We start from the raw sequence: 16036 nt of genomic DNA, 5'->3' as shown, positions 1-16036 counted from the left end.
GTGCTACATATCAGGGCTTCATTTTCTTTTCTGGTCAGAGAGGTGGTTATTAATCATTTACCAGCACCCCATGGGGATCCAGGTGCTTCCGTGTACCCCATGTAACCGTATGTGTCCCCCCGTACCACTGCATGTTCATCAGTGCGTCTGAGTACCTGTGTATCTGTGGATACACGTGACTTGTGTGTCCCCATGCGTCTCTGCCTGTGTACCCATGTGAGGCCCCGTTCCTCTTTGGCAGTTGGTTCCACAGGAAGCTGTTGGGGTGGGGGCGAGGGTGCTGAGGCTCCCCCCTGCTCCCCACCCACCTCCTCGGGACACCTGCACGCACAGGGCTGAGTGGTGGAGGAGGGTACCCTGCTTCGAGAACCCAGGCCAGTGCTGCACTTTAGACCCCTGCCTTGGCCCGCAGCTGGGGAGGGAGGCGCCAGGCAGGCGGGCAGGCAGTTGAGGAAGAGAAAGTTGGGGCTGAGTTGGGTCACCCTGCGGTTACCCTGAGCTCTGGCCCACTGATGCTCCCCCTGGGCCCGCTCAAAGCCCTGGCTATGGGTCGTGGGGGCTGCAGGAGCTGGTAGCCAGGCTGGGTACCTGCAGAAGCGAGCACAAGTCTCCAGCTGGTGAGTGATCATGGGAGGCTCAGGGAGGGACACAGAGACCAACAGGGACAGAGCAGCCCTGAGGTCTGAGGGGCCCGAGGGGCACTGGACAGACAGACCTTCCAGCTTCTCTGCACCTTCTGCTCAGTGTGCTTTCAAGTGGGTGGGGGAGGCGGTGCGCCCCATGTGTTTATCCTGCAAACGTCTGTGGTCCTAAGAGAACTCCCCAGGGGGCTGGGGTCCATGACAGACCATAAGGTGAGAAAGGAGGATGAAGCTCCTTGTAGCCAAAGTCGGGGGGAGGACAGGGACAGAGATGGATAGGGGAGAGGGGACTTAGGCTCCCTGTGGCATAGTCACAAGGCTTGCTTTGCTTCTTAAACTGGATATTTTTTGGGGCCCCCCAATGGGCCTCCCTGAAGCAGAATCTGAAAGTTGGGGCTGGGGTGTCTGACTTTCAAAACAAACACTTCTGCTTAAGGCTGATGTCTGAGAGCCAGCCCTGAGAATGGCCTTGCCCCTATCTGCCAAGGAGGAGGCCCCTCCACTGCATAGCCCTCCCCGTGGGGAGGTGCCCCCGGCTCCCACCGTGGCCCACCTCAGGGAGTCTCAAACCCCCGCTACCTGGGGTGGGGCGCATTGGGGAAGGAAGGCTGTGGTTTTGTGCATGGCACACCCAAGCCTCTGCTTCCTTCCAGGCCGCAGAGCCACATGGGCTTTAGGAACTCTGGGGTCTGAGAATGTATCCCAGAAGCATCCAGGAACAGGTGGATTTGGAGTAGACAGCTCGGGGCCCGGGAGGATGGAGCTGGTGAGTGAGGCTGGAGGCACATCAGGGAAGGCCTCAAACACGACACTCAGGGGGCTGATTCTGTGGGCCTGGTCACCTGCTGCTCTGAGGAAAGAGCACGACAACCAAGCAAGGCCAAGGGAGGCTGCCCCCACTATCAGCCCCCTCACCACGGCTGTGAGCCCCTCTAGGACAACTGCCTGAAAGAAGCAGGCTTTTCATTGGGCCTTGCAGCACCAGTGGAATGTCAACTGCAAACAGGTCAGTGTGCCTGCTCCAGGCATTCTCCACAGCCCCCTGGCTCCCAGCCCCTGACTTAGGGTTGGGCACCGTTGTTACAGATGATAGGATGGCTATGTCAGCCAGTTGCAGGTTCAAATCCCGGCTCCCTTGCCCCTGTGCCGCCATGGGCAAGTGACTTCACCACTCTGGCCTTCCCTTTGCTCCTCCATTAGACTGTCACAGACCTTGCATGTAAGACCATAGCACAGGGCCCAGCACGCAGCCTTGCCTGTTCCCTCACACTCTGTCCTTGTCCCAAAGCCTTGCTTGCTTGAGCAGCCCCCATCCATGGGACCTGTGTCTATCCTTAGAAACCTTCTGGGCCACTCCTAAAATGTGAACCTAATGGTGGGTCTCAGTCTTTATCAAGTGTGCAGAGCAGGTTCTTGAAAGACGACTAAACGAAGATTGTGGCCATCTCCTTGCACCTCTTTCTGATCTGTGTCACAGCCACTTAAGAACTACATTCATATCAACAACCTGCTTGTGAGAAAAAAACATTGCCTTTGTCTACCTCACCTCACTAGGTTACCCTTCCTTCCGGGGTCCCAACCCCTCAAACCCTCACCACCAATGCCTTCCAACTGAGGGGGAGGGGTTTTTTTTCTTCCAATTTTGTCGGTCTTTTTAAGCTTTCTTGGTGGGAGGGTAAATCTACAATGAGCTAGCCTGCCGTTGTTAGAAATAGATATCCCTGTTGTATTTTTAAAGTAAGATTTCTCACGAGCCTCCATTGCTAACACTGCTCTAACCTCTTGTTTCCCTGGGCTTGGGCTCCTGCGTCCCTGTCTTTGCTGCCATTGGTTTGATGGCGGTGCCTCCTGGCTTCTCACTGCCCTCCACCATGCAGTCTGGGGGATCCCAGAGGCATCTGTAGCCTGTCCAGGGGAAGGTGGATAGTGGGGGATGAGGAATTCAAACTTGGAGCACAGCAGAGGATGTGATTTTTCAAACTTCCGTAACCTGTTCTCTGGATTTCTATGTATGTGTCTGGCAGGTTGTGTATAATTGTGTGTGTGTGTGTGTGTGTGTATGTAATCATGTGTGTATGGATCTGACTATTTGTGTGTGTGTGTCTGCCATTGTCCACAAGTGCTGGAGAGTGCGTTGGGTGTTGGTGTATAGAGTGTGTGCTTTTATGTCTTTCTGTGAAGGGAAGATTTGGGGCCACCTACTCATAATACGATAGCTAAAGTCATGAGGGCGGTACAGATGGAAACACCAGAACCAGTGGGGAGAACAGGAAGTGACCAAGGACAGAGCCCTCGGAATTTAAAGGTAGGGTACAAAAAAGGATGATGAACCAAGTCAGGAAGGGAGAGAGAGAAGTAGTGGACAGAGGAAGGAGGAGCATGTGGCATCCGGGAGGAATGGATTTCAAGAAGGGAGTGGTCAAAGGTGAGACTGAAAAGTGCCCGTGGGATTTAGCCCCAGAGAGAACAAGAAGACTGGAGGGGATGGAAATGAGACTGCAGTGGGCTGTGGAGTCGAGTAGGGGTGAGTCAGTACAGACAGCGTGTGGGTAATTCTCTGAAAAGGGAGGGAGGAGACTGAAAGGTGGCCGGAGAGAAATGACAGCCAGGAATTTTTCAGACACGAGTGAAAATGCAAGTCAGGAAGCTTCCACCACCAGGGGGCAGCACTTGCATAGACAAGTGCTGACAGGCACGCACATAGACACACACACCCCACAGGGATACACACAAAGACACAAACACTCAGACACGCAGAAACTCAGGGAGACACCAAAACCCCCTTAAGATATCAGAGGCAGATCTCCCCAAGTCCTAGATGAGTCATGTATATCCAGCCCCACAGATACTGGTGGGCATTCAGACACACACACACACACACACACACACACACACACACACACAGAGGATCACAGAGATTTGAAAAAACACCTAGGTAATATTATTTAGCCCTAAAGAAGAAAGAACTCTTGTCATGTGCAACAACATGGGTGGACCTAGAGGGTATTGTGCTAAGTGAAATAAGACAGAGAAAGACAAATATTGTATATGACCTCAATTATACGTGGAATCTAAATTGTTTTTTAAAAAATACTCATAGGAAAAGAGATCAAAATTGTGGTTGCTGGGGGTGGGGTGAGGTAGGGGAAATGGGTGAAAGTGATCAAAAGGTACTTTTAGTTATAAGTGAATAAGTGCTGGGGACATGATGTACAGATGGCTATAATTAACACTGCTGTGTGGTATATTTGAAAGTTGCTGAGAGAGTAAATCTTAAGAATTCTCACCACAACAAAACAAAAACACTTTTTTTTTTCTTTTTTTGTTCTATATGAGATGATGGATGTCAACTAAACTTATTGTAGTCATTTCATTAAGTCAAGTCATTATGCTGGTACACCTTAAACTTCTACAGTGCTGTCTGCCAATTATATCAATAAAACTGGTGGGGGCATCCCACTTAGATGCTCATATACACGTAGACAAGTTAACACTCAAGGCTTGTGCTCAAACACTCACAGACCTGGAAGCACACACTCTATGTGCCGACACACACAAGCACTGTCAAACACCGAGACAATGACACACACACACACACAAACACTCAGACATTCACACACAGCCAGGCTCACCTCAGGGCCCAGTCTATACTTGTTTCCTGAGCTCCGCCCCCAACCAACATTACCACTCCTCACACTGCGATCTGTGGTTCCTCCCAGAATGTCTTGTCTAGCCAGGGTAAAAGGCCTATAGTGCTAGGGGTGGGGATTGTGCTAAGGGCTTGGCCTCCCCCCAGGCTGGAGTACCTGGGCCCCCCAGCTGGAAACCCCAGCCCCCCATCCCAGGCCCAAGCTCCCATCAGCTGATGCATCTGGCAGCCCCTTGCAGCAGTCCCCGCCCCTCTTACTGGCAGCCCCCGCCCCTCTTGCTGGCAGCCCCATCCTGGCAAGGATTCCCAGCTGAGTTCCTGCTTCATCCCCTCCTGATCACTCACACTCTCCACAAGCAGCCCCCATGGCTAACTCGGCACTCAACCACTCCTGGCCAGCCCTCTCCAAGCTGTGGCTGAAGCGATGGGCCTTCAAGAGAGGTAAGGGGACAGACAGTAAGCGGCAGGCACCAGCCACCCTGACAGGGCTCCTTAGACAACCTGCCCACTGTCCGCCTCAATCCTTTCCTCAGCCCGCCTGGGGCACAGGCTCTACCTGAGCCAGCCCCAAATTCCATGTCCCCGCTGCACCATGGAACATGGAACATTGCAGACTTGTGGGGTCCCTCTTGTCTAGAAGGAAATGTCTCCGCAGGCTCAGCCAGGAAGTTGTCTCAGGAGATAAATTTGCAGGAATGGACAATCCTCCCCTCAGCCACCCGAATGCCCTCAGGCAGCCTGTGGCTTCCTGGGGGTCCTTCATGCTGTTTGCTCCCAGATGGCTGCAGGACGGAGGCTCAGCAAAAAGGAGGAGGCTTGAGATCCCAGGGGTTCTGGTAGACAACTCCCTTGAACACACACACATTGGCTGGTGGCTCCCTGGATCCCAGGGCCTCTGTAGGGGCTAGAGAGGCCCTTGTATTAGACTTCCTAGGCCTGGGTGAATTGCTTTTGCACAAAGACCCTTCTTAAATCACAGGAGGTATTTAGCCCTTGGAGATAACCAGATAGTGTCTGGGGCCATAGGGCAGTGTGATAGGAGCCCCCCGTGCCCACTGCCTTCCCACGAGTGCCTCCCAGGCAGGCCAGCCCCTCTGCTCAGCCTCAACAATCCCTGGTAACCATCACTTGCATGAGCTTGTTCAGCCTGGCAGTGAGTGTCCGTGAAGAAGGAGACTCAATATCTCCTTTCTCCTTAAGGGCCTAGTGTGTGCCAGGCACCATAGTGGAAGCGACAGGAATATCAGGAGACCTGGAGGCCGGGGCTGGGGAGAGAGAGGGTGGCCTGGGACCAGGATGCAATAGGAGAGTAATTGTGATGGAAGAGGTTGCTGCCAGTTATTGAGCCCTCATGAAGTTGGGCTCAGAGAGATTGAGTGACTTGCTCAAGGTCACACAGCATACACGAGCGAGAGGAGCCAAGACTTAAAACCAGTTCTGTTCCAAAGCCACCTCTGTGGTGCGTTATGCCCAGTAAACAAAGACGTCAGTGTGGGCAGCTGGAGGGCGTAAAGAGGGTTTTTAAATCTACCAGTGGATGGCGATGCTAGAAAATTTAATGCATGAGCCTCTGATCAGCCCACCTGTGACCCAGGTCCTGAGGAAGGTCTACCCACTCCTGGCCGCCCAAGCCACCCAGTGCCCCTACTTGGGTAGGCTGAGGCTGTGATTTATAGGCCGGCAGGTGGGGGGGAGGTGCTGTGGCAGCCAGCAGGGACTCTTACACCCTTTTATGGCTGGTGCTGCACTGGCTGCTGGCGGAAGACGCTGCCTGAGACCTGAATCCAGGCCGATGGATTGCTCCTCTGAGAGAATCATGGGCATGGGGAGCAGAGTATCCTTCCAGTCATTAATCCTGGGGTCCTAGGAAGAGCCTTTCTGTGCCCTTCTTAAGCCTCTAACTGGCTGTCGGGGTGCCTGATGGGACTTCTTGGGAAAATGGTGGAGTTCGATTTGGGGAAGCAGACGAGGCTGGGAGGGGGGGTTGGGACCTCCCGGGAGGTTCCCTGGGGTGGGGCTGCACAGCCCCTTCCCTCCGTTATTCCAGTTACACATTCTGACCATACTCTTTCATTCAGTCCCCCAAAATATACTAAGTGCCTATATAATGAGTGTATTCTGTGCCTCAACATGGTTTCCTTCTTGCCTGGCTTCTCTGCCATGATTCTGCCCCCACTTCCATCTACATCTCTCCCCACCTCATCCCCTCAAGAATGCCATCTTCTGAATGTAATTCATCACTGCCTCTGGGCCCTGCCACATTACCTATTGACCCAACTATCTATCCGCCCTTCTGTCCACCATCCATTTACCCATCTATCCATCCAGCCAGCCAACCAGCCAGCCAACTATTCATTCATCCAGCCACCAGCCAGCTAGCCAGCTATCCAACCATCCACCCATCCATCCATTTATTCACCCATCTATCCGTTCATCAGCTCACCATAGAATAGCCTGGTGGTTATGAGCATTTTGCTTTGGAGTTGGAAATACCTGGGTTCACATCCCACCTCTGCCTCTTACCAGCCTGGTGTGACCTTGAGAAAGTCAGTACATCTCTCTGATCCCCAGTCTCCCCTTCTATAACGTGGGGGTCTCCGAAGATTGTTGTGAGGATAGAAGAATGCAAAGTACATGATGGGCTTAGCGCGAGCCCAGGCATACAGGAGTTGACGGATACACATAAGATTTTACTACTTGGGGCTTGGGGATATAAAGTGGGTCAGATACAGAACTTGCCCTGGAGCAGGGGTCAGAAAAACTGTAAAGGGCCACAGAGTAAATATTTTCTGCTTTGGAGGTCATATGGTTTCTGAAGCAACTACTGAATTTTGCTGTTGTAGCATGAAAGCAGTCATAAAGGGGGACGGGCTGTATGCTAATAAAACTTTATTTACAAAATCAGATGTCAAACCAGATTTGGCCTTTGGAACCCCTGCTACAGAAAGGAACAAATAAACCTGCTACAATACAACAGGGGGTAGAAAAAAGGCTCAGAGCAATTCAAAGTCCTCTGGCAACGACTGTCTGCAGAGAGTCGGAGAGAGTCCTTGGTTTTTCAGGCAGGAAAGGGAGGAAGGAATGGTGAGAACAGCACAAAGGCAAACAGGAGACTGGTGAGCTGGGGACTCATGTGTGCGGGGGTGGGTGGAAGGGGCTCTGAATGTCATCCTAGGGGACTGGATGGAGTCTGTGGGGTGGCAAGCACAGCAAGGGAGTGACCATTGGAGATGTTATGTCAGAAAGACACCAGCCACTAGGACAAAAGATGGCACTGGGGGGGCACTGACAATTGTGGTTGTGTGTGTGGGCAAACCCCAACAAGAGTTGTAGTTGTGTAGAGAGGGCAATAATAGAGGCTGAAATTAAGACAGTGGCAGAGGAAAGAAGAGGAGAGGACGGAGCAGAGAAATGTCATAGAGGTGAAAATGACAGGGCTCAGTGTCCAGAGGGACAGCAAGGAGGTGATGCTGGTCTCCAGCTTTCTGGCCGGGTCACTGAGAGGACAGGGCAGAGATACTGATATGGGAGGTGAAAGGAGGGGAAACAATGAGTTTGGTCTTGGCAGCTTGAAGTTGGGGTGCAGTGGGAATATCAGGTAGTGATGACAACTAGAGACAAGGTTTGGAGCTCAGAGGCAAGAGTCTGTCACCAAAATCAGAGTTCAGTGGGTGACATCAGCGTTAGGGCTCAGTCTGTGGCTGGGGTCAGGGTTCAGACTGTAACCTGGGTCAGGGTTCCTGTGTGACCAGAGTTGGGATTCACCTTTGGGCACAACGCTGGGAACCCAGTCTATAACAACAAGATCGGGACTTAGTCTATGGCACAGGATAAGGGCTCAGTCCATGCCACTGGGATTGGGGCTCAATCTATGACATCAGGTCAGGGCTCAGTTTATGGTATCAGGCTCAGGGCTCAGTGTATGACAGTGGGATTAGGGCTCAGTCTGTGACACAAAATTGGAGTTCAACATGTGACACCAGGATTAGAGTGAAGCCTGGCATCAGAATCCAGCTCAGCCTGTTCCTGGGTCAGAAGCTTCTATAGAAAGACTGAACTTAGCCCTGGCCTTTCACCTTTAAACTTTGGATGCCAGACCTACAGAGTCACAGATACCAGGCGTGAGCTTTTGCCTTTGCTCTCTGTAGGCTATGGGTGGCCTCAGGCCTCCATGAGGCTCCTGCCCAGGAAAGCAGGCAGGCCCTGCAGCCTCTCCTGAGGCCCCTGGAGGACTGCCCCTTGGGCTGCCCCCCCGCCCCAAGCTCCCATCAGCCTCCAGGACCCACCCCCACGTCTGGCTTTTCTCCTCTGTCCGGCCTGCTTGTTTTTCTCCTAAGTCACAGATGCTCCTCGGCTTCAGGGCGGGGAAGGCGGGAGATGTGGGCTTCATGAAGGAAGCAGAATAGTCCCTTGGCCAGCCCAGAAGCGTAGCTGGGAGAGCAGTGATGGTTGAAACTGTGGCATCGTCGCACACTGTGGCAGGCCAAGGGCATCAAAGGCGACTGCCACTGAAGCCCCCTGTGCACCTGCCCCTTCATGACTCTGCAAGGAGTCCCAGCAACTTGTCTGACAATAACTTCATTGAGATACAATTCACACACCATGCAAGTCACCCATTCACCATGTACGATCCCGTGGCTTTTAGTATATTCACAGCATTGTGCAACCATCACCACAATCAATTTTAGAACATGTTCTTTACCCCAAGAAGAAGCTCAGATCTTTTGATTATGGGGTTATCACCCCCAAAATCTTGCATTTCCCTCCCCCACCCAGCCTTAGGCAAACCACTAACCTACTTTCTTGGACCTTATCAATTCGCCTTTTCTAGACAATTCGTGTAAGTGCAATCACATACCATGTGGCCTTTTGAGACTTGACTGGCTTCTTTGACTTAACATATGATCTTCAATGTCCATCCCCATGTAGCAGTGTCAGTGCTTCACTCCTTTTCATGGCTGAGTCATATTACTCTGAATGGATGGACCACATTGTGTGTATCGGTTCATTGTTGATGGACACTTGGGTTGCTTCTACCTTTTGGCTATTGTGAATAATGCGGCTACGAACAGTCATGGGCAAGTTTTTGGGTGAACACACGTTTTTATTCCTCTTGGGTCTATACCTAGGAATGGAATGGCTGTGCCATACGCTAACTCTATGCTTAATGTTTTGAGGCTGCCAAAATGTTTTCCAATCTCCTTGGTTTTCTGTGGGGTTTTTTATTTGTTTGTTTGTTTTTGCACACATGTCTGTGTGCATGTAACCTTTTCATTCATCTATTTATCACATGTGTTTCTTTCTGCCTTGGCTATTTTCTGATGTTCCTGCTACTTCCCAAAGGCAGTTTTATATTCACAGTACTGGGTTCTTTTTCTTAAAGAAGGCCCCCGCTTGTACAAGCTTCAGGCCCCCCAAACATGGGGCAGTGTGTGTAGGTACGCAGCTGGGAGGAGAGGAAACGTGGATAGGTACACACAGCCCCTCCCCTTCTCCCTCTCTCTGTTCACCCCACATCGGGATAGAGAAGGACATCGTCACCCCATCCTCGGTGCCAGCAACAATGATTAACAGGCAGTGTGGCCAAAAAATATATCACCCAACCCATACTCTTTAGGGAGTGAAAGGGGGTAATGTTTATAATTACCCTGGCTCATGTAGCATTAACTAGGACTGTCGCCAGCACACCAGGACATAGGGTAACCCAGCCATAGGGGACACAAGCTATGGAGTGAGTGGAGGGGGGACCTAACTTGGTATTTTCCGAAAGGATCCACCATTCCACTCCCTTCCCCAATTTCTGCTCCACCTCGGGCAGCGACTGCTGTTGCTGCAAAAGTGCTGGGCAGTCCGTCCATGTCTCCCCCCACTGGTCTGCTCTCCTCTGCCTGCACCCCCTCCTCGTGCCTCACCTCCAGCTATGTTCCCCTCACCTCCGTGGTTTGTGCAGGGCCTGGGAGGTCTCTGCAGAGGGATGGAGGAGTGAAGGGCATCCAGATGGCAAGGCAATAAGATGAAATGCACAAAGAGGCACCATCGGTGGGGTGGGGGGAGATTGCTAGAGGGAGTGGTGCGAGGTCTTCACGCAGGCGACTCAGGGCAGGAATGGGGTTTTCAGGCAGCCAGTCCTGCAGGAGCAGGGAGGAGGCACAGTGGGAAGATCCTGGTGGCCATGAATGGCGAAGCTAGGAGGCAGTGGGGAGCCTCCATAGGGACCCCAATAGGCAGGCTGATATGCTCTGGCTACAGTGTAGGGGGCAGGGGGAATGAAAAGGGGGCACCTGCTCCACCTATAGCAAGAGGCTCAGTCCAGAACCCAAGATCAAGCCAGGGCACCCTCCTGGCCTAGAGGGCAAGGAAGGTGGCTAAACTGGCCAAGCACCCCGATAACATGCCTGACAGGCACTGGGCCCTTTTATCCTCACCAAAGCCCTGAAAGGTGGGTATTACCACACCCACCTTCCAGGTGAGGAAACAGGATCCTTCCCCAAAGGTGTGCAACCACTAGTGGCAGGTCCAGGAAGGGACACAGTCTGGTTGTCCCCCAAAACCCATGTTTTCCCTTCTATACCATGCCACCCAGAGGTCCCCAGAATGCAAAGGTCAGTATAGGGACAAGAGGGAACCTGAAGTCCCACCAATAGAGACCTTCCAAACATGGGCATTGGGCACTTCTTTTGGTCTTAGGGACCCATCTTATCCCAATGAGTGCTTTTGGCTGTAGCAGGCATGACGAATTGATTTCATCTTATGAGCCCACTGGGACATAGCTGCCGGAAGTGGTGTGCTAGGAAGAATTCCAAGGGGACAAATGACTCAGCAGGAAAGAGCCTCGTGATTGCATAGAAATGTCTGCCACAGTCTCAGGACGAGGAAGGGATGGCATGGATGTTGGCTTAAAGATCATTGACGCCATCATCCCTAGCCACCCCATTTTATGGATGAGGAAACTGAGGCCCAGGGAGAGCCAAAGCAGATGAAGAACTCAGGGCTCCTTGGGCTTCCCAGCTCAACCCTGACACCTTGTCCCTCCTTTCTCCACAGGCTCTGAGCCCAAGCCATGTGCCCAGCCCTTTGACGCTGGGGCTGTAGCCTCGGCCACCAAGAGCAGCAGTGGACCCTGGAGGCCTGAGAATCCGGACTTCTTCTCTGCCATGGGGGATGAGCAGGCAGGTGTCTGCTGAGGCGGGCAGGAGCAGATGGCAACTGTAGCAGCAAGTACACTTCATTTAGCACCTGCATTTCACCAGGCACCTTGTGTGCATTACCTCAGGGAACCTCATTAAACCTTGGCAAAGCAGTTTTTATCCCATGTTACAGATGAGGAAACTGGAATCCTTTCTGGAACAATAAGAGGGAGGAAGGGATATGTAGAGGGTGGGTGGATGGAAGGAAGGAAGGGAGGGAGGGAGGGAGGGAGGGAGGGAGGGAGGGAGGAATAGATGGATGGATGGATGGATGGATGGATGGATGGATGGATGGATGGACGGATGGATGGATGGATGGATGGAGGGAAGGGAGGAAGGAAGGGAGGGAGGAAGGGTTATTAAATGGGTGAGTGGGTGGGTAGATGGATAGATGAAAAGGGAAGAAAGAGTTCCCATGGGGCGGGATCTCTGGGCCAGAGCAGTTCTGCAGAGTGGTCCCAAATTGGGCTGAGATGGCCAGGCCATTACACCAACACATCAATCAGCTGTGGTCTGTGGGCTGCCCAGGAAGGGGTGTGACTTCCCAGAAGGGGTGACAGCTGGCAGCTATCTGCAGATAGCTCCCCCCCCCCCACATCTGGGACAGCACATTCTCACTGAAGGGGGTTCTGGATGGCATCTGATACTGCCCACCACTCTAAGGAAGGAGGGTATGTTATGGGTAAACCATATAGGGCATTCTGCATGTCCGTTCCCGTCATTTTATAGAAGAGGACACTGGAGCCCAAGCAGAGAATGGATGGGTCTGAGTGTCAGGAAGAATCCAGGTTAAACAAAGACAGGACGAGGAGGCAAGTTGAGTTACGGGTTCTTCTAGGTCCCTGGGCCTCTTCAAATAGGAACCATGGGCTACAGGCTGTCAGGCAGATGAGATGGTGATGGAGGAACTATGTGCCAGGGGAGGAGGGAGCCCTCGGCGTGTGCAGCGAGGCTCTACCCCTCCCCAATAAGCCCTTCCACCTGTGTCCCTGTCATCGTCGCCCACTTGGTCACCAGAGCCCTGGGTATTATCCTTGCTCCCTCCCTTCCCCATCTGTCCCTGAGCCCTGTGAACACTGTACCTGCACAGCCCTCAATTCTGTCCATGTCTCTCCGTCCTCTTCCACTGCCCACCTGGAGGCCACCATCACTGCTCTCCCATGGGATGTGCACAGGTGTGGTGGCTGCCCCCCAACCACCATCTTGCCCCTGGCCAACACCATCTCCTCTCCGCATCTTGCATAATCTTTCTGGGGGCAAGTCACAGCCCCCCCGGCCTCCCTTGCACCACATTGTGGAGCACCACATTTCAGAAATGAAATCCTAACTTGGCCTACCAGGCCTGCTGGCCTGGCCCTATTGCCCCACCTCCAGCGATAAGGAGCGCTTGCCAGTTGTTAGAAGGACTGTGAGTCCTCAAGCCTGCACGCGGGCTCCTGAAAATCCTGTTCTTTTGTTGCCCGAAAAGCCCTCACCCACAGCCTCTGCCTAGACAATCCTACTTGTTCCTCAGGGCTTCACTCGCTGTCACTTCCTCTAGGAAGACCCCCGCCACCCCGATTTCTTTGTTTCTCTTCTTTCCTCCCTCCCTTCCTTCCTTTCTCTCTTCCTTTTACATTTAGTAGGTCTTTTTATTGAAAGTCTATGAACTGACAAGATGTACATCATTTCTAAACGCATGAACCTTGACCAGCATAGCCAGTTCAAGAACTCATTTACACGTCATGTGGAGATGATTTTATGTGGTTGGAAATAGGGGTGTTCTGGTTTTGTTCGGGCTGTGGAAGCTATCTAAAGATTGTCTAACTTTTCCTAATGAACTTGTACTTAGTAGGTTTTCCCATCAATGAGTACCTTGGGTTTTGTACTTTTAAAAGGGGGGTTTTTCTAAGTAAATTTCCAACCTAGAATTCCTGTCCCTCTGGACAGGGTCAGCTGACTCCCCTCAGTTCTTCCCCAGCCCACTTCCTGGAACATTGATTGTAATTGCTGGGTTTAATCGCCACTATTCTATCATACTGATTGTAGTTGCTGGGTTTAATCACCACTCTTCTCCAGGAGGACAGGGGACTGGCTCTGTGACTCTGTGACACGGTCATCAACTTACCAGAGGGAAGGCCCACCACTCCTGAAATATAAAAACTTGAAATATATTATAAAAACAGCAACCATGCTGTTTTTTGCTTCCATTGATCAAGGGCTTGCAATATACAAACCTCATCTCATTTTACCTACAGAGCCGTCCGACCAGAAGGCAGCATTACACCCATTTTAGAGATGACAAAGCTGAGGCCCAGAGAGGTTTAGGAAATTGCCCGAGGTCATGCTGAGCTAATAAAGCCACACCAGGGCTGCAAACCTTGACTAGGGCCTTTCTACCAAGCTGCCACTCAAGAACCATCTGCCCTGGTATTTATTTGCTATTTTCTTTGGAACCAAATCCCCTTTTTTTACAGGATGAGGTGGAGCAAGGAAACTATATGTGTGAAGTTGCTTTGGTATGCTATATTTTCCTAGTAGATGACGAGATAAATAACTACATTGTTAAAAAAAAAAAAAAGTTTATTCATCTACTATTTAAATCTGCATGCAGTAAGCCCATCTGCAGAGTGGGGATTCCTGGGATATCTTGCCTCTGGGTCTGAGCCAGGAGCCCATCCCCCAAGGTTCCCCAAGGTCCAGGGATCCTCTCTGAGGTGTCAGGGCCAACATGCAGTGTTTAGTCAGATGCCTGGAAAGGCCCCCATTGGGCCAGCTCTTACCTTGTCTTGCCAGGAAGTGTTGGCAGAAAGGTACAAGTTCCACAGCAAAGCCCCCTGCCGCTCCCTCCCTGGGTGTACCTGCTGAAGGGAGCTGGGACAGCCTGTGCCCCAGCTGCCAGCCACCCCCAGCTCTGGCTGGCTTCCCACTTCTGCCTTGGGTGAGTGAGGCCAGATGCGCAAGAGGGATGGGGGGTCCAGCACAGGCCAAGAGGCTGTTCTGACATGTTTATAGTCATAGGAGGATGAAAACCAGAGACACAAAGAAACTTTTCAGGCAGTGGCGGGGGAAACAGGAGGTGGGTAGAGGTTGTCCAGGAACCAGGGATGGGATTGCAGCGATTTAGGGGCAAGGGCAGAGCTGAAAGGAGGCTGCCACCGAGATTACAGGAGGGCCAGGTGAACCCGGGCCAGCTGGACTCACCGGGGCCAGAGGTGTGCGTATTTTGGCAGAGACCAAAGAAGAGGGACCCTGGTCTGTAAAGGACAGATGGAGGTGGCGGAGGGAGAGAAGGGGCAGCCCAGGAAGGGCAACATATCAATGCACTCAAAGGAGAGTGTCCAGAAGAAGGGAAACTGTGGAAAACTGTGGCAGTTCCTCGAAAAGTCAAACATAGAATTACCATGTGATCCAGCAATTCATTCCCCTTGTCTGTATCTACCCAAAAGAACTAAAAGCAGGGACTCTAACAGATATCCACACACCCATGTTCGCAGCAGCATTATTCACAGAAGCAAAAAGGTGGAAGCAACCCCAGTGTCCATTGACAGATGATGGATAAACGCAATGTGGTCCATCCACACAATGAAATGTTATTCAGCCTTAAAAAGGAATGACACTCTGACACATGTTAGAATAAGGATAAACCTTGAAAACATTATGTTGGGACACAAAAGGACAAATATTGTATGGTTCCCTTTCTATGAGTGCCCTAGAGGACTCAGATTCATAGAGACAGACAGTAGATGAAAGGTTTCCAGGGGCTGGCGGAGGCAGAAATGGGGAGTAAGTGTTTAACAAGGGCAGAGTGTCAGTTTGGGAAGGTGAGAAAGTTCTGGAGAAGGATGGTGGCGATGGCTGCACAACAGTGTGAATGTACTTAATGCCACTTAACTGTAAACTTATAAATGGTAAATTTATGTTAGGTATATTGTGCCACAATAAAAAGAGGAAGGGAGAGGTCAGAACTGTAGGGAGCTCCAAGTACCATGTTTCCCCAAAAATAAGACCTAACTGGAAAATAAGCCCTAGCATGGTTTTTCAGGATGACATCCCCTGAACATAAGGCCTAACGCATCTTTTGGAGCAAAACTTAATATAAGACCAGGTCTTATTTGGGGAAACGCGGTAGGTGAAGGCAGGGGAAGAGAGGCGAGAACCCAGTCCTTCCTCATCCCAGGGGACGTCGCCTGCCAGCCAAGACCTGCAGCTCACCATGAGCCTGGCTTTTGCCTGGCGGGTATTTTTTACTTTCCATTGGAAACTTCTTTGAAAATTGCCCACAACAAGCATTAACAGGAATCCCTCTGTCCCCTCTCACCTGGTAAACACTGGCCATGCCCAGCCAAGTTGTCCAGGAGTAGGGCTACGAGACTGAGCAAATAAAATTACAGGGCACCAGTTAGATTTGAACCAAATATTGCAATGTTTGGGATATACTTATACTGAAAAAAGCTATTCATTGTTTATCCGAAATTCAAGTTTAACCAGGTGTCCTGTATTTTTTATCTAATAATCTTATCCTGGGGTCCTCTTGCTGAATTCATGAAGGGGGCCACCTTCAGGCCAACAATTGGGAC

General features: G+C 51.6%; 1 protein-coding gene across 7 annotated transcripts in view; it reads left to right on the top strand.

Annotated features, from left to right (window-relative positions):
• The first annotated feature begins 312 nt into the window (after window positions 1–312).
• The window catches only part of ARHGEF18 (Rho/Rac guanine nucleotide exchange factor 18), an 84849-nt gene continuing 69125 nt past the window's right edge, over window positions 313–16036 (top strand). For 3 of the 7 annotated variants that reach the window (XM_074337755.1, XM_074337754.1, XM_019757585.2), the window contains exons 1-2: window positions 4713–4731; window positions 11335–11459. In XM_074337755.1, coding sequence (XP_074193856.1) covers window positions 11445–11459 — 15 coding nt within the window. In that variant the 5' untranslated portion in view covers window positions 4713–4731; window positions 11335–11444. Of the gene's footprint in view, window positions 618–1294; window positions 1408–1482; window positions 1648–4711; window positions 4732–11334; window positions 11460–16036 lie in introns of those variants that run through there. The other 4 variants (XM_074337757.1, XM_074337756.1, XM_074337758.1 and 1 more) reach the window with 4 other exon arrangements.

Source organism: Rhinolophus sinicus, linkage group LG07, assembly GCF_036562045.2.
Source record: "Rhinolophus sinicus isolate RSC01 linkage group LG07, ASM3656204v1, whole genome shotgun sequence".
Lineage (NCBI taxonomy): Eukaryota > Metazoa > Chordata > Mammalia > Chiroptera > Rhinolophidae > Rhinolophus > Rhinolophus sinicus.
Note: the sequence above shows the minus strand (reverse complement) of the source record. Positions and strands in the feature narration are given on the sequence as shown.